Source organism: Syzygium oleosum, unplaced genomic scaffold (genome assembly GCF_021117445.2).
Source record: "Syzygium oleosum isolate NSW1041296 unplaced genomic scaffold, Sole_v2.1 Sole_v2.15, whole genome shotgun sequence".
Taxonomy (NCBI): domain Eukaryota; kingdom Viridiplantae; phylum Streptophyta; class Magnoliopsida; order Myrtales; family Myrtaceae; genus Syzygium; species Syzygium oleosum.
The window spans coordinates 4,992,381-5,010,409 of record NW_026607499.1 but is presented as its reverse complement, the minus strand read 5'-3'; the positions used below and the strand labels follow the sequence as shown (position 1 = coordinate 5,010,409).

Here is an 18,029-nt window from a genome sequence, read left to right as displayed (position 1 = left end):
CGTAGGGTTTAATTCACATTTTACTAATTTTTATCAATGAATTTATGATAATGAAGTTCACTTAGAGTTTAGTTCACATTTTATTAATTTTTTTAAAGAAAAAATAATAAAAATATATATTAAATAGTCGGTCCGGTCCGGTCCGGTTCCCCCTTGGAACCGGGAACCGGATCGCCAAACCGTTCGCTTTTAGGAACCGGAACCGGACCTGATAATCTCGAAAACCGGACCAAACCCGTCGGTCCGGTCCGGTCCCGGTTTGGGCGGTCAAGTTGCTCACCCCTACTTTGAACTCCCACTGATTGCAGAAAGATGCCGTAATTCATTGTATTCTCCGACCCTTTTCTAGAAATGCAATCCATTCTCAAGAATCAAAAAATGTTAATTGATTGATTATGTGTAGGAATTATGCCCTCCAGCTAGTAGCTAACAATATTTTATAGGGATGTGCACATTTTTTTTAGAGAGAACTACCAAAAAGCCCTAAACTTATTACGGTTATTGCCAATTCAGTCATAAACTTTTTTTTTCAATTGAGTCTTAAATTTTGTGCATTTGTGTCAATTTAGCTAATTTTAGTTAGAAATCGGCGACGGGGATGCTGACATCCTACGTGGCGTGCCATACTCAAACTGGCAAGTTCAACTTTGCCACTATTGGCGAGGCTCACCCTTCTGTTGCTAAGCGTGAGCAAGCCTCGCCGAGGCGGGCGATTGAGGATCTATTGAGAATCGATATCTAATCACGCCTCTAGCAATTTTTCTTCCTTTTTTTTTCTTTGTTTTTTCAACTTGAATTATATATAATGACTTGTGGTTATCCGTTGACCAAAAAAAGAAAAAAGAGGAGGGTCCCCCCCCCTCCTCTCTCTCTCTCTCTCTCTCTCTCTCTCTCTCTCTCTCTCTCTAGCCTTTGCAAGATCGTTTTCAGGAAGTTGACTCGACACCAATTGTTGCTTGGCAAGGCAAGTGAAATGCACAAGAGCATCTTCTTAAATTATACGACCCTAAGAACAACGCCAACCGAGAAAGATCCCTTCTTTTAGGTCGAGCACAACATCTTCCGATTCGGAGCACTTGCCTTACGAGAATCGCACTTCGAGCCACATGTAAAGATTCAATTTTCCAAGTACGTAATTCATATATCTCCCGTGGTCGATGCTCATGAAATTCATAATCTTTGCCAACCCGATGGAGCTAAAGATCCCCACGACACGACGCGAATGTCGCCAGGGAACATATTCAGCGGATGAAAAGCAAAGGGCCTCACAGCAAAGTAAGGTTTTTCTTTTGGAGAGCTGTAGCAAAGCACTAAATCGAACGGAATCTTCTTGCTGCGTGTTCACACAACTTTAACTTCCTGCTTAAGCGAAACTACGTGAAAAGATTATCCGCCACAGTTGAATCTTCCAAATCACTAAGCTCGCTTTGAAGTTTGGACGATCCTTGTGCATTCAATCTCGAGAAAGATTGTTTCTGGAAGAGAGATATCACGAGCCGACATTCTCAGAGAGACAAGAGGGATCTACGTAGATATGTCGCCATGCAGGATTGTCTGGTTGAGGATGCAAAAGGTTCATCTTCCTCCAGCGTCTCATCAAAGCATTAATAGATTCCCATAGTTTGATACCTTCCTATCCTTGCAAGTTACCCACTTAGCCCCCAAAAAGAATTAAAAAAAAAACAAGATCTTTAAGTTAACATGAACCTACATGTAAATTACCTTATTCTACTTCGTACTTTGATGCTTTTTCTAGATCGAAGTTCATATATTTTTATTTAAGTATGTCTAATCGGGTCCAACTACGACACGAAAAAGTATAGGAACTTGCTTAGGAAAACATGAAAGTATAAGGACAAAAAGTAGAGTTTTTCCTAATAGATGTAAAGCACTCACATCACTAAGAATGCATGTCTCTCCGGCTTGTTCTCTTCCGCGGTGGATTTCTCACAATCGAGTGATTTTTTGCTCCCTCATTTAAATAAGCCGTACTAATATATCATCGAAAGTATATAGGTCGGAGTGGTGATTTTGAGTGCATATAACATAACAAGTGCAGCGACATAATATCCTTCGTGCATCGCATCATTTCAAGAATTAAGACATGATTCCCTCCTAATATCAGTACCCAAAATTTGGTATCAGAAGATACGAATAGTCAGAGCGCAAAAGAATTACACAAATGATTTTCTTACGACGAGGAAGCCCGACTTAATTAGATAGATGTACCAACCTTCAAACCTACCAGTGCAAACGCACAAAAGTTCATATGACTTTCATGAAAAGATGGCATGTTTTGTGCATGCAAAACTTTCCTTTTAGGACAAAACATAAATATGTTGCATAAGATACTGTCGACTCCTCTGTCCATCACTAAACCAACACTGCATTATTATCATCGCGTCATGAATCAGGCCTGCCATTCGATGCAAAACCTTTGCATTATGTTGTAATTATCAACATATATTCCTTACATGACCAAGCACAAACCCTAATGCATTGCGCGTGATTCTTTTAAGTTAGGTGGAAAGCTCCTTTTCGCATCATTTCCATCCGAGTCAGCCGAGTCAGCCATCACGTCTCCAACAAACCCTAGAAAGCTTCAACAACTATTCATCCTTTTGCTCATAATTCAATCACAATCTTCCTTACAATCGACCTAATTTTCTTTGGCCGGAGAGAAAAAAAACGTTGGCCGGAGAGATTTGACCATGATTGAAACCGCACACATGATACAATCGACCGAATTTTCTTTTCTAATTCTGCCGTATCCCAACACCATCTTAATCTCCTATTCCATCTTGGAATAGGCATCTTGCTCCGTGCACCGTTTGGCCTCATCTAGATTTCATCGGTTGAGTTGATGCAGACATGATTTTCAAGGCAGATGATTGGTGTGCCACTAGATAGACACAGAAGAACTTTAGCATTATTTAATGCTGAAAAGGGATCCGACGAGTACATCACAGTCATCTGGGTCTTCTCTGTCCCTACTCTGTCTATGATCCCCTAGACATCGCCACACATGATGAGACACCATCGGATGTATCCGTTCTAACAACAATCCTACCATTTGTCGGAAGCGCAAGTCTCGTCTAACATATTTATCACGTTCAGTCAAAATTTAAGTCAATAAATTATGAATCAACTTAAATATATTAACGGCTCCACACTACACTAATTTTTCGATGTGAGATTTCTCTAACACAACACGCATGTCCACTCAACAATCTCCTCTCACATGTACACACCAATTCTCGCGTGTGAGCTCAGTGTTAAGTTTACTCCGCCTTAATTCAAGTATCATTTTGCATCAACTTATCTCAAGGCCAACCACATTCATTCTTGAGTCTCTTTCTCCGGACCGAAGCATGAAGGCTGCCATCGTCGGGCTCTGCCCATCGCTCGAAAACGAATAAGATTTCTCCCTTGAGATATTCACCAAACACCAATACATATTGGGAGTGGGTCACCAATCAGCCATCGGCTCTAATATCATTTGTGGGAGCACAAGTCCAAGCCCATCAATATATCCAGTTGGATCCACCTTCACTCAAAAGTTTAAGCCCATGAGTTATTAACCAATTTGGATATATTCTATGAAATCAAAACGGCACTTTATTTTGCTCTCTCCAAGTCCTTCATTTTCTCAACGAAACAAATAATAACCATTTATTTTTCTCCTTTTGGTGTCAAGTGACAAGAGTGAAGTGATAAGGACGCAAAATCTGGATTCATTAGAATTTTAGTCGGGCCAAAAAATAGCTAGAATATAGTTTTATGGACCGCTTTCAGTTGTGTTTCATGGGCCTCTTGTCCTAATCTATACTTTTTGGACCGATTTGGCTTTTGGGCCCGTTTAAGTCCAAATGTGAAGGCCTAACAAACTGGCCGAGCCATGGCCCAAAGTTGATGGAAAGGGGGGGAACGAAAGTATAATTGCCTCGATTCGAACTTGATCGAGGCTAATTCATCTGGTTTCGAACTCGACTCGCCCATACAGTTCTCATAACTGAACTAATTCCTCCCGTCGACTACTTCTCTCCTTTTCTTTCTTTATGTCACGAGATACGAAAATCTTTCGGATTCAATAGTGATAATCTCCACGGATGTACGGATATCGGCTCGTTTATGTGCATAGAATAACACTTCACCCACAGAAAAAGTGGACGACCCTTAAGATTACTCTGAATGAGAGACGTCGTGATTTGAATACAGAATCTGCTGCATTTCAAATAAGCGATTACCCATTTGATTGATTCTCGCATTATTTTCCTTTAGTCTTTAAGTTACTTATAAACAAAAGCCGGTTATGACGCGCATTCAATTTTTGAGAATGGTAGGGATTCGAATTGGGGTATAGTATCAATGACACACCCACAAATAGCACTCACGAGTCTTCATAGTCCGATTACCTTGGACCAAGTTTTCTTCTTCTCGATTTTTTGAAGGAACTCCTTTAGGGCAAGAATAGTATATATATTTGACACGATATCGTAGAGCAGATTTTCAACCTCAACAAGGTTTACATTATACACCATCTACTTAGATTGCAAGGAGCTACATTACATTCCCCATCAATTTATTGTGTTGAAGGCCAATCCTTCTAAGATTTTGATGGTAAAGTGCTGCCCTAGAAAATTTAAAAGATAATATATATATTATATAGTAGCTGGTTTTGTGTCATCAAGAAAAAACCAGCAAATTGACATAGATGGGCAATATAAGGTCTCGACCTTTTATTTTATTTGAAGGTCAAGTGGATGCTTAGTTGATTTGAAAAAAGGCCATTTCCCTCCTTCAATAACTCATTTGTGGATAGCAAAACCCAAATGTAAGTTAGGTCTGCTGACCGACCATGGAAAAATTATAAAGCTTGTTCCATGTCTGTTTTCTTTTTCTTTTTCTTTTTCTTTTTGGGCTTATAGAGAATTTAATATAATATGCATAAAGCAAATTATTATAATATGTGGGAAGATAATGGACATTGGATTTATCACCATAATAAAAAAAAAAAAGAAAGAAAGAGAGAGAACGGTATTTAAATAATCGTTCCCAAAATTTATATCCAATTAATGGTCAAGCATCACACTAATTAAAGGTTGCAGTGGGACGCCAGATGGCGCAAGGCACACGCAATTCACTAACTTCAAGTGTACTCGTTCAAGCGCATGTCTTGGCCTTATGGGTCCCTCTCCAAATTTTCATTAATTATAGTAAAAATATTAAAAGATAATATAAACAAAGAATACCCTTTTCTAATACTTAGCTCAATTGAATTTAGTATACGTGTCTCTTGTGAGTGCGAAATTAAGGTTTATATTGCTCTCATGAAAGATTCTTGTGAGAGTAAAGATGCGGATTATCAACTTAGTAGGTGTGGTTAGATTGACATGAAGACCATCATTAGCCAATCGATACACGCAATTAGATTGGAATTTGGTGGATCCTTAGAAAATATTTTGCACAAACATCGTCTATAACTTATGTAATAGGGAAAATGACACAAAAAGTTTCTAAACTTTAGCCTGACGTATAATATAGTTCTTAAACTTTTAAATTGCTCAATGATGTCTTGAAGTTTTGAGACATGTTCAAATTAGTCCTTGAGTCATATGAAATTTTTTATTGTAGTCCTTCCATTAATTCAATTTTAGAGACTATATTGAATACTTTCATATAGTTCAGGGACTAAATTGAACATGTATCAAGAGTTCATGGATGACATTGAACAAATTAAAAGTTCATGGACCATATTGCACATTGAGCCAAAGGTCAAGGACCATTTGTGTCATTACCCCTATGTAATACCCATCCATCAAGAAAATTGTCCAAAATATCTTAAACCTATTATATAACGGCCAATTCAGTAAAAAACTTTTTGATTTGATCAATTCAGTCCTCAACCTTTTGATGATTTTCTAATGTAGTCATTCTGGCCAATTTTTTTCTGATTATAGACTTCCAGTATAACTTAATCCTTCTTTAATCACGTTATATGTAAATAAGATCATCCACTTATTTTAATGCCAAATTTATAATAAGTATACTTTATCAAAATTTCTTAGCATTTCCCAGCTTTTTCTTTCCCTTAGTTCGAGGATAAGTGAATGGATTTAATAAGTACATATTTTACGCAAAACAAGACCCATTTAACGTCTTAATTCTTTTGCCAAAGACTAAAATAACATTAATTTTTATTTTTTTAAGGGATAATGACACAAACAATCTCTGAACTTTGGGATAATGTGCAATGTGATCCCTAAACTTTTAATTTGTTCAATGTCATCCTTGAACTTTTGATACATGTTCAATTTAATCCATAAACTATATAAAAATGTTCAATGTAGGTCCATGAACTATATGAAAACGTTCAATATAATCCCTGAACTTGAATTAATGGAAGGACTACATTAAACATATATTAAAATTTTAAGAACCACATTGAATAAAATAAAAGTTCAGGGATCACATTGAATATTAAACTAAAGTTCTGGACTACATTAATTAAATTAAAAGTTGATGAACCATATTTCACATTGATCCAAAGTTCAGAAATTACTTATGTCATTATCTTTTTTTTTAATACCTCTGTATATAGATTTCGAGTTTGCACCTTTTTTCTCACGGTTGGAGCATCACATCAAATTTTTAATGAGCCCGAATTTGTCTAATTCCCAGTCTTTGCGCAATTTCGTCCGTCATTTCCTTTCTTGTTTTCTGGCGTTTTCAATTTTATTTTTTAGATTTTTCCCCAGCCATCTAAAATTTGACGGGTAAGTTGACCAAGTCAACCCTTTGCCAATATGAGTCCAAGACAGGACCAATCACATTTCTACGGAGCCCCAATCTGTGCAGTGTCTTTGTCCCCTCCCAAAAAATAAAAAATGAAATAAAAAATAAACATTGCAATTATGGGAATGGTTTTTATATGCTTGTTCACTTTTCATTGATTTTGGAATTTTATCTTTACATAAAGTGGAGGAGCAAAAATATCTCCGAAATCATTGCCACTTTTACAAGTGGGAGTCTACACGCGTTAATCCAAAATTATTGAAGCTCCGCTTGCTTCGCGGTAAGTGAACGAATTAATTAATTATTCGTATCACTCGAAATAATTAGTCGATGAAAATATTTATATTATTAAAAGCAATGTATGACTAAACATTTTTGCAAATGGAGAAAATATTTATTATTCATTCATTTTTATAAGAAATGCAAACGATCATTCTAGGAAAATACTTTTCAAAATCATCTTCATTGTAAAAGAAAATAAGGGAAAATTATATATAAGGACCTGAAGTGCTATTATTTTCTCAAATAAAGACCCTAAGTGCTGTTGTTTTTTCAAATAAGAGCCCGAAAGAGAATATTTGTCCTTTACCTTTTTTTTTGAATTTTTTCCCTTTTTTCCTTTTTTATTTCGTTTTTTCCCCTGTTCTTTCCTTTTTCTTTCTTTTTCGCTAGTGACTGGTCGCTAGCCACTACTGATGCCCGGAGAGGGCTAGGGTCGCCTGGGTGATGGTTGCCGGACCCTCACCGAAAAGACAAAAAAAGAAATGAGAAAAAAGAAAATAAAATATAATTTTTTTAAATGAAAATTTTCTTTGGATGAAAACGGCCTTGATCGACTGAAATATTTGGCCGACGGGTGATCGACGAGGTCAGGCCCTTATTTGAAACTGTCATGGCTACTTCAAACCCTTATTTAAGACTTATGTGACCACTTTAAGCCCTTATTTAACACAAAATTTACTTTAAACCTTTATATGAGAAAATAAGAGCACTTCAGGCCTTTATTTGAAATTTTCCCAGAAAATAATTATGCATTCATTGTTGGACGAGTCCATGCGTGTGTGTCGGAGTTACTTCTTAACCGGATTCTTCCATCCCGATCTTCGATACATGAATGTTTTAGCTTGTGCTTTACACTAACAAAGGGATTTTGCAAAAAGTCATAATTATCATTGCTTGTTTTGTACAATGTATTTTTCTTACCGGACGGGGGAAAAGGAGGTTGCTTTGCTTTAGCCACCTTCCTTTTATCTTTTCTATATAAACATTATCTCTCTCTCCCTCTCTCTCCTACCAGCTAATTATATAGTTGTTAAACAATTACAATCATAATTACTTTTGTATTAAATATTTGATTAGCTTTGGTTCTCCCCACCTCCCCCAGCATGATCCCAAAATTAATCCCCCCCCCCCAAAAAAAATTATTTCCCCACCCACTTTCGGTCCTATTTTTTTAAATTGGTTTTTTCCTTTTTCCCACAGCATTCATTCAAAACCAAAAACGCACATATCAATGCTCTAACACTAAATTATTTAATTCCAATCGCCAATAAATTCAATGATTCCGGCCGTTTCATATAGAAATATATATATATTTATCTTTTCTTCTTTCCTTTACCAAAGAATAATGTATTTTTGGTCTTAGGAAAGTTAGGAGCCGAATTAGCCAATCAAGAAAACAGAGTTGCTTTTTCATGTCTCTGCAATTTTTTCTTTTCCCTTTGAAATCACACAGCAGAAGGCCCCCAAAAGTCGCCCCAAGATCAAAGATTTTTTAGCAATCTGTCTTCAAGATCCTGTAGCCCCTCCTCCACTGTTCGAAATACATTTAAATTTCTCTTCTTTTTTTGCCATGCCCGGCAGTAAAGATCGCCCACAATTTGAGCTTTGTCCGAGCTGAGCTGACTTGCCCCCCCCTCTTTGTGTGATCACAGAACTTCCAACTTATTTGTCACCCGGTGAAAAATTTCATCTTTTTTCGCCTGTACAAGACTCCCACTGGTTCCAAGTTTCGATTTTTTTGGGTCCCTTTTGTTCCTCTGTATTTTGGATTTTTTGTTTGGTTTTCCATTTGGCGAAACTTGGTCTTCTGTCCGAATTCGGAGCTGCTCGGGAAATTGCTGGTGTAAAAAAGGAAATGGGTCTTTGATGTCTGGCTCGTAGAAGTTCGATTATTTGTTTCTATTTTTTTTTTAAAGCTTTCGGTTATGGAGGGAAGAGATGGCGTGGGTGCTAGTAGTGGGGGTGTCACGGTGGTGGGATCAGACGCCCCGTCGGCCTACCATGTCGCCCCAAGAGCCGAGAACCCAAACCCGACGCCCGGATCGGCGCCACCTCCGGCGACGGTGGCTCCGCCGCCTCCGGCCGCCGCGGGGATTCTGGCGAAGAAGAAGAGGGGCCGGCCAAGAAAGTATGGGCCTGACGGGTCGGGAGGGCCGGCGCTGTCGCCTAGGCCGATATCGTCGGCGGCACCGCCGCCGCCGGTGATCGACTTCTCCACCCCGAAGCGCGGCAAAGTAAAGCCGGCCGGGTCGGTCAGCAAGCCCAAGTTTGAAGTGGAGAATCTTGGTAAATGCTCAGAAATGTGGACTCTTGTTGCATGCTTTTCTTGTGGATTGTGATTTTGAGCCTGGACTGAAGTGGCAGCTTGATGGTATTCCTTTTTGGTTTAGTGCGCAGTACTTCCAAGTTAAGTGTTTCCAAGTGCTTAGCAGTGAAAACTTTTTTTCTGTTGAAGTGGGACCTGGGATTGGTTAGATATGGAGATTTTACGGGCTGTGGTTGTTCAGCAAGAACGATGAGTAAATTTTGTTTTGTTTTTTTCCCTTTTCTCTGAGTTGGATTAATGTTGAAATGTGGAGATTTTTTAGCTCGAAGAGCAGGAAAAGAATCTGGACGTGCAGTTGTTTGGCTATCTGATGCTGTTATGCTATAATGTTCTTCTTGTTGATCTCAAGTAAAGTGATAAGAATTGTTGATGTTCTTGCTCTCAGGCCTGCCAGAATTTTTAGGTCGAATCTCTCTTTTCTTAATTGACCACATTGCACAGAGTGCAAGGCTTTTTAAGACTCTTTTTACGTATCTGAAGGCTTTCTCTGTTCCTTGTATCACAAAACATTGAAATTGTTTTATGAGTCGATTATGGTTGATCGCATCAGAACGTGCTTTTGCAGGTGAATGGGTCGCATGCTCTGTGGGTACCAATTTTACTCCCCATATTATCACCGTTAATACAGGAGAGGTATGTAATAGAGAACAGTAGGAATTTGATTTCTCTAGTATGACTGTCAAGTGTCTTCTTTAGGGAAAAAAGAACTTAATTATGCCAAGATTTATGAACTTATATCATTTACTATTAGTATAAAATAAGAACTTAGTCGCTCATTCTGCGCCATGAGCCTCGCCCTTAATATGATGGAGATGGAATTACTTTATTCCGAGTGCTCCAATAGTTATGATTTATTAAGTTTGGACTTGGTTGATAAAACCTCAAGCTACTGAAGTTAGCTCTGATGTTGTTTTGGATGATGGAATCAAGACTATTTATTAGACGTGCCCTTAATTTGGAGGTCTCGAGACTGTTCACAGTTTTATCCGAGAAGTTTATGATGATGGTACTAAAGAGTTAATTGCACATATTAAAAAAGAGATCGTTCCATCTGTTAACTACGTCATCTTCCTAATTTCTTCATGAAAGATGAAGTCAGACCTTTTCTTATATTACTCTACCATAGTCATTAAACATCATAGCAAATATCTGAGCAAGACATAATGCCAACATACTATGATTTAGCTGATATTCTCTTTGGTCTTGTCGCTTCATAGATCATATTCCCTTCATTCGACTGTTATTTCAAGTAGAAGACTGAATTTTTGAGCATCTCTTATTTGGTTTAGGACGTCACGATGAAAGTCATTTCCTTTTCTCAACAAGGACCTAGAACCATATGCATTCTCTCTGCGAACGGCGTGATCTCAAGTGTTACGCTTCGTCAACCTAATTCCTCTGGCGGTACCTTGACATATGAGGTGATCCATTTCTTGTTCATTCTTCTTTTTTTTTAAGTTTGAAAAGATTATGTTATGAATGGCTCGCTTTGAATCAATGGATGCCCCAGGTGCGGTACTTATTATTAGATTGCAAATACTGTGCCAGCATTTAAACAATTCTCCATTATCCATTGAAAAAATTCATTTATCAAGTTTGTTCCCGCACCTTTCCATTTCGCAGCTTTAGTCCCTCAGTTTTCCTGGTCCACTTTTGCTCCAGGGTCGTTTCGAGATATTATCCTTAACTGGATCATTCATGCCCAACGACACTGGAGGAACAAGGAGCAGATCTGGCGGGATGAGCGTCTCATTGGCGAGCCCAGACGGACGTGTCGTGGGCGGCGGCGTCGCTGGTTTGCTCGTGGCAGCAAGTCCTGTGCAGGTATTTTTGACATTTACGTGTTTCTGGCGCTGTCGGTAACAGGATGGAAGTCTTGTTCCATCATTTAAATGCTTTCATGGGTGATTCTCAGGCTAAAAAATTCTACTTCCATATTTGGTTCTTTCCGCGTGCTTGTCATTTAGAGATCTCTTACATTGTTCTTTTGGAAGTGTTCATGAGAAATTTTTATATGTTTCTGAAACTTGGAAAACCGTGAAAGCTTACTGACCAAATCATATTCGAGTTATGTTGTGAAATCTAATTCTAAACAAGATTGCCTCTGTGAATACCTACATGATTTTTCTGGCTATTCTCACCATCTCTTAGTCGAGTGTTGATCTGCCACTAGAGGAAACAAATGTATAGCTATTGATGCTAGTTTTCTCGGTCTACACTATTATACCTTATAATAAATTCTAGCATGGAGTTATAATCTCTGCAAATATGTGTACAAGTGATCTCATATTCATTCTCACCAACATCTTTTAAGAATAATTCTCTGGGAGCAAATTTTGACGGAGCATTTGTTGTTTCTGCAAAACCAGGTTGTGGTGGGCAGTTTTCTTGCGGGAGATCAGCACGAGCAGAAGACAAAGCACCCAAAACATGACATTCTATCAACAACAAACCAATCTGGAATTGTTCCGATACCTCTCTCGGACCCTAGCGTAATTCTCTCGACAAGTCCATCCTATCGAGGAGATAACTGGTCGTCGCTCCCATCAGATTCAAGAAGCAAGACGACTGACATCAACGTGTCCGTGCCCTGAGGGATGTCATATATTTTTCGTCAGGAACCACGTGATAATCATGGCAATTTAATGTAGACGTACATTTTCGTAGTCCTGTGCCCCTAGATCTTTCTGTTGCTCATTCCCAGATTGTATGTCTGCTTAGTGAGAAAGCTGCCTGGTGTTGTCGCCTTTGCATGTAAACCAAACGATGTAATAGTTTTGCTTAGAGTTATTTTCCAGACTGTTGCAAGTTGCGAAGTGAGTTTATATGCTTCGTTTTTGTATCATCTTCGTCAAATAATTCAATGTTATGTCTCCTCGATGGATCTACAATTTCCTTTACTGTTGCTAAAGCTGAAAATACTTCATTTGTTAGTTTTCTTTTGAAAAAAATGACTGTTTCTGCCTTGTCAGCTTTCTCTTGACATGCATCTGCTAAAAATTATTGATGCTGTCTCTTTCTGGTTCTTGTTGATGCTGTCCGATTGTTCCTGGGGAGGAAATGAACCCCTTTGGTCAACTCAAACCACCATCTATTGATCATCAGAGAGAGACTGATGGAGAGAGCAATTGAATAAATAATAACAATATTTGGATTATAACTGTTGTAACTAATCAAGATTGTCAATTCTCTCATACAGGTTGGTTTTCAAGATTTTAGCTGGTATCCTCTCCTGCATGACGAAAGTCAATGATGTAGACCATTTACACAATATGTTATGCTTCGGCATCTTTGCCTTAGTCCTTAAACCAAACTGCGAACATCGGGTGCCACTGGAAGGGGATTCTGTACGGAAGCTCCGGCATCTTTCGGAATGCATCTGAAAATATTATTTTGAAGGCGGCGTATTCTTGTAAGATTTAACAATGTAGAAACTGTACAGAATGCCACGGAGAATTTTGTGTCTTGTGTGCACCGCAAGGAACAAGAAAGGGTCTGCTTAATTGTCGCCTGATCATTATTCATTAGGGATATGTTCTTTTTTACTCCACAAAAAAATCAGGGTTATGTTCTTAACTCGTTGTGTTATGGATTTTAATTTGAAAGATTTTCAAACTATGAAGTGCTGAGCACTTACCGAGTGATCTTTCCGTACAAGATTTTCATTACTTGAGAAGGTGGGCTTGCTCGATTTCCCATTGTTTGAGCAAATGCAGCTCATATCTACACGTACACTATATTTAAACTTCTAAGTAAACCCATTTGTTTATTGAGTGAATCAGATTTTCCTTAACAAAGCTATAAAAAGGGACGATTTTCTCACGCAAAATCATAAGTTGAAGCACTTTGAATTGCCAGCAAACCAAAGTATTTGCTTGCTGGGGCATGAAGTTTGTCTTGGTACCTATACTTGCATCTGCGTTAATCTTTGTTGCTGTGCTGCTTCTGACCTCGCTGACAACTTCAAAACTTAAACGTACCAATCTTGTTGATCCGTCTTCAAGATCTCTTTTCGTGTTCTTGGCATTAAATTTCGTCGTTCTTGCAATCCTCCTCGGGAGCCATAGCCATACCGACCATGAAGTAGAAAGGCGTCTCTCTTTTTCTTTCTATGAAGAATTTAGGGTGGATGATCCTGCCGATGAGGATGAAAACGAGGTTCACACTGATGACAGCGAAGATGAAGATGATGGTCGTTCAAATGACGACGTCACTTCTGATGGTTACGAGGAGGATGACGATGACAGTGGAAGCAATGGCGAGATCGGATGGTCCAATGATGAAGATGGTGACGAAGCTTTCGAAAAGGATGAAGACGGGGACATCAATTTGGAGAAGAGAAGTGAGGACTTCATTGCCAGGGTCACCAAAGGATGGCGGGAAGAGAGGATGAGAGAAGATTGAGACCAAGCACAAGGTCAATGTATCAAAATTCTTTGATTTTTATGAGCAACACTATCTAAATCATTGTAAGGTCGAATAGCATACCATTACTTGAAGTTCGATGTTTCGCTGATGCGTTATTATTTTCTTTCCTTCTGCTGGGAGATATTTTTGATGTACTAATTTAATCAATTTTGCTTCTTCTCCTTCCCTTTCATGCCCACAACCTAACAGAATCAACAAGATGTCCCAACTTTGGAATGATTTATTTATTCCTGTTCAGGGGACACCGCCCTCATAATACATGTAGATCTCTTTGACGTGTGATATACTCTTCTCAGTTTGCTTGGTATTAGAAAGAACACAGATAATGTTCCAGAAAAATCCAAATACACCTTGGAAGATACCAAAGTCTACGGAGGTGAATCCATCCCCATGAGAAGCCTTCTCATTGAGGAAAGAATCGCAGAGATGATCCCATCAAAAAAATATCAAGCACCAGGCTAAAATGATTACCTATCTGTCAGATGAGAGCCAACAAGCGAGTTTTGCCAAATCTGCTGTCGAAGAGCAGCTCCGTTGAGTTTTCTTGGGGCATCGGCCGTGATGTGACAGACTATATGATCCCATCAGACCCTATTCAAGCGGCTCTTGAGCATTCGAGCGCTTCACTCAAGTCCACGTAAATCTGCAAAGAATAAAAAACCTCTTTAAGACGCAGAATCCTCATATGGCTAAAGCAAACACTTTGCAAGTGCAAGCTTTGTGACGGGATAAGTTGACAAGGAGTAGTAAGCAAAAACACTAACGAGGGCTTGGTCCATAAATTCAACTTCTCAGCAGGTTGTCCAGTCTCTAGGCCAACTCGTTGAATAATTAATCTCTTACTCGAAGTAGCTCATTTGCTTTCTCATTAATATCGTCAGCCTATAAAACATTACCAAGTAGATAACCGTAAGACGCACAGAAGAGATTCAAAGATATGATGGAATATAGTCGTATCTCACCAGAAGCAGCTCCAGCTAGAGATTGCATAGAGATTCTTGAGAGCAAGATTGCAAGATAATTGCCTCTATGCAGCAATAATAGAAGTTGGAAGTAATTAGGAGGGGATCTCAATGTCAATCTTTGTTTTGGTTAAACCTTCTCCAAAATGAATTCTCCTAATGCTTTGCGATATCAAGGTTCCGATAATCCCTTTCAATAAAGATTTCTCCCAACTCTAACCATTGAGATGCATTCAAACCAATGCCCCTCACAAACCAACCCCTGTCAGAGGAAACCCAAAATTCTTTATCCACTAACCTTGGGCATGATCCATTATTTATTCATGGCAAGAAAGGAACTATGAAAGTTCATCTTTAGCACACTCTTCCGCAAGCCAGGAGCTGCTTAAAATCTGGGAATCTTTTTTTTTGCTTGTAATTTGAGAACTGTCAAGAATACATGATTTGATAAACCAATTTAGTACCGAAGGACATTAAAAAACAAATCGTGCTTCATCTGATGGAGCACCAATGAACAAAAAGTTGCTGTTGCTACCACTTGAGGGCAAGCGCATGAGAAGCACTAAGCCCTAAAAAGAAATAAACTTCACATGTGAAACTAGCATACCTAGTTGCCTCAATATTCTGATGGGCATGAAATTAAGCTGCTTGATTCTTCAGTACTTTCATGGCTCAGAATCTGTTCCTCTTAAAGCTTCTAAAGACATGCAATGCTAGAGTCTACTAGGATGACTCTCAAATATCTTCTAAAAGCAAGGCATGAAATCCACGTCTCCATGCGGACAAAGTCGGAGTCAAAAGTCTAGCTTGGTTATGCTTGAGCTGACTTAGACTGGCCTCTGACTTGAACAAGTTATAAACAAATCCAGTCATCATAAAACGCCCAACATCTGAGATATGTGAGACTTGGGACAAGAAAGATGGTGAACACCCAACAAAAGGTGCTATACATGAACTCAACAGCTCACAAGCTTCCAATGAGCAATACTTGAGGTATGGAGGACCTAAGAGGACTCCACCCAACTATAGCCAGGAATTTTGGAGGATCCCTTCTCCTCCACGACCTCTCTCATTTGCTTCACATCAGTCCACCTCCCAACAGATGCATAAATGTTGGAAAGCAGAGAACGATAACCAGCTCTATCAGGCTCCAAATTAAAGCAATGCTGAGCCGCAATCTCCCCAATCTCCATATTGTTGTGTAACCTGCATGCAAGAAGCAGAGCTCCCCAAGCACCGGCATGGGGCTGCATAGGCATGGTCTTTATTAGATTATATGCATCTTCTAAGAGCCCAGCCCGGCCCAGTAGATCAACCATTATTCCATAATGGTCAGCTGAAGGCACAAGACCATAGTTCTTCATGGAGTTGAAGGATCCGTATCCCTCTTCAACCAAACCAGTGTGGCTATAGGCAGTCAATAATCCAGTGAAAGTGACTGAATTAGGGCATATTTGGGCATCCACCATCTCTTCAAACAGTTGTATTGCATCAACTGCCTTACCATGAACAGCATATCCTAGAATCATTGCTGAATAAGCAATCAAATCCTTCTTCTTTAAGCTGTTGAACAGCTCGTATGCCTTACCAATACTTCCACACTTAGCATACAAGTCAATCAAAGCTGTAGCCAAATGGTCATCCTTCTCTATACCAAGCTTCTCTATCTGCAATTCAATCCATGACCCAAACTTCAAATCTCCCAGCTGTGAACAAGCTGATATAATGCTGGAAAACGTAATCTTATCTGGAACAATTTCCGAACCGCACTCAATCATGCCATTGAATATTTGAAGGGCTTCTGTCGGTCTGCCATTTTGAGCATAGCATGCTATCATGGCATTATATACAAGCAGATTCTTCTCGCCCAACTGGTCAAAGAGAAGACTAGCTGACTCGATATCCCCACATTTCGAGTAGCCACCGATCATTGCAATCCAAGAAACCTCACTTCTTTGGGGCATGGCATCAAAAAGTTCTCGAGCCAATTCAATGCTCCCGCAATCAACATATCCACTAAGCATAGCATTCCAAGAAGCTGAATTTCTTTCCGGCATCTGCTGAAACAAAACCCCTGCCCGCTTCATATCCCCTGCTTTGGCATACCCAGAAATCATCGAATTCCAAGATATAACATCCTTCTCTGGAATCTCACTAAAAAAGTTTCGTGCCAAATCAAGATTTCCCAATCTTAAGTACCCAAATAAAATCGAATTCCAAGAAACAACATTTCTCTTGGGCATTTCATCAAAAACTTTCTGAGCGGTTGGCATTTCGCCCAATCTTGAATACAAATCCACAAGCGCTGTTTGCACGTACACGCAGCCACTGAAGCCATACTTACTAAGCTGGGCATGAACCAACCTCCCACCAACAATATCCCCAGTCCTAGCACACGCCCTCAGAGCAGAAGAAACAGCGAACGTGCTCGGACACAACCCAAGCGTCTGCATTTCGCAGTACGCAGAGCAGGCCTCTCTGAATCGGCCATGCTGAGACAGGAAGCGAATCAAGTAACCCCACGAGAAGGAATCCGGGCTTTGCGCGTGATGAAGGATCGACTTCACGTACTGAAGCAAATCGAAAGAGTAACCTCTTGTCGAAACGAGAAGCTGATGCACCAAAAGAGGCTGAAGGTGATGAAATCTGTGGACAAGGATGGCGGCGTGAGCTTGTTGAGCATGCTTCAGGGTCAAACGTTGATTCAACAAGAACTTCAGTTCGGACACGATCATCCGGTCGATCATCCAACTGACACAACTAAACGGCACACCCTCTGTTTCTGACGTTAGTGCAGAGAAAGAAGTGATTTTTGGGTTACTAAACGGCACAACATGCTGAAGGGCGTGATTAAGTCCATATGTACTTCTTTTAGTAGTATATCGCATGTATTAGGGATCGTCATTCGACCATCATCTAGGAACTTTTTTGAAGAGTTAGTAATTCGTCATTGTAATTTGCCGAGCTCTTGATTTTTTTTATATTGCCGAAAGAGTTAATCCATGAAAGATAGGCCGCGAATGCCCGACCGAATCCATCGGATTATGTTATGTAAGAACAAGGTTCTAAGTCTATTGGCCTAATAGAATGTCGTGGCTGTATACAATGCCGCATTTTCATTCGACAACCGTCATAATGATCAAACAGCTCATCTCACAGTGACCTCTTGAGTTCTTGAAACTTCTCCGTCTCCATTGGGCCGGAGAACTCATCGCCGATCATCGTAAATCATAATC

The 18,029-nt window shown here is 39.5% G+C and overlaps 3 protein-coding genes across 3 annotated transcripts; 2 read left to right on the top strand and 1 right to left on the bottom strand.

Moving 5' to 3' along the window:
• The first annotated feature begins 8,459 nt into the window (after nucleotides 1–8,459).
• On the top strand, nucleotides 8,460–12,035 carry LOC115687854 (AT-hook motif nuclear-localized protein 1-like). The gene is made up of 5 exons (XM_030613542.2): nucleotides 8,460–9,363; nucleotides 9,969–10,036; nucleotides 10,693–10,824; nucleotides 11,066–11,227; nucleotides 11,773–12,035. The coding sequence occupies exons 1-5, from the start codon at nucleotides 9,003–9,005 to the stop codon at nucleotides 11,995–11,997; spliced, it is 948 nt and encodes a 315-aa protein (XP_030469402.1). The 5' UTR covers nucleotides 8,460–9,002; the 3' UTR covers nucleotides 11,998–12,035.
• A 1,253-nt stretch (nucleotides 12,036–13,288) lies between these two features.
• LOC115687804 (uncharacterized) lies at nucleotides 13,289–13,807 on the top strand. Its single transcript, XM_030613474.2, has one exon. The coding sequence runs from the start codon at nucleotides 13,289–13,291 to the stop codon at nucleotides 13,805–13,807; it is 519 nt and encodes a 172-aa protein (XP_030469334.2).
• A 339-nt stretch (nucleotides 13,808–14,146) lies between these two features.
• On the bottom strand, nucleotides 14,147–17,997 carry LOC115687769 (pentatricopeptide repeat-containing protein At4g22760). Its single transcript, XM_030613425.2, has 2 exons — nucleotides 15,401–17,997; nucleotides 14,147–14,474 (listed from the first exon to the last, which is right to left on the bottom strand). The coding sequence occupies exon 1, from the start codon at nucleotides 17,679–17,681 to the stop codon at nucleotides 15,798–15,800; it is 1,884 nt and encodes a 627-aa protein (XP_030469285.2). The 5' UTR covers nucleotides 17,682–17,997; the 3' UTR covers nucleotides 14,147–14,474; nucleotides 15,401–15,797.
• Nucleotides 17,998–18,029: the final 32 nt, after the last annotated feature.

Coding starts and splice junctions, on each gene's coding strand:
- LOC115687854 (XM_030613542.2), top strand. CDS start 9,003: ATGGAGGGAAGAGATGGCGTGGGTGCTAGTAGTGGGGGTGTCACGGTG. Junction 10,037..10,692: donor TCACCGTTAATACAGGAGAG/GTATGTAATAGA, acceptor TATTTGGTTTAG/GACGTCACGATGAAAGTCAT. Junction 10,825..11,065: donor GCGGTACCTTGACATATGAG/GTGATCCATTTC, acceptor CTTTTGCTCCAG/GGTCGTTTCGAGATATTATC.
- LOC115687804 (XM_030613474.2), top strand. CDS start 13,289: ATGAAGTTTGTCTTGGTACCTATACTTGCATCTGCGTTAATCTTTGTT.
- LOC115687769 (XM_030613425.2), bottom strand. CDS start 17,681: ATGCGATATACTACTAAAAGAAGTACATATGGACTTAATCACGCCCTT.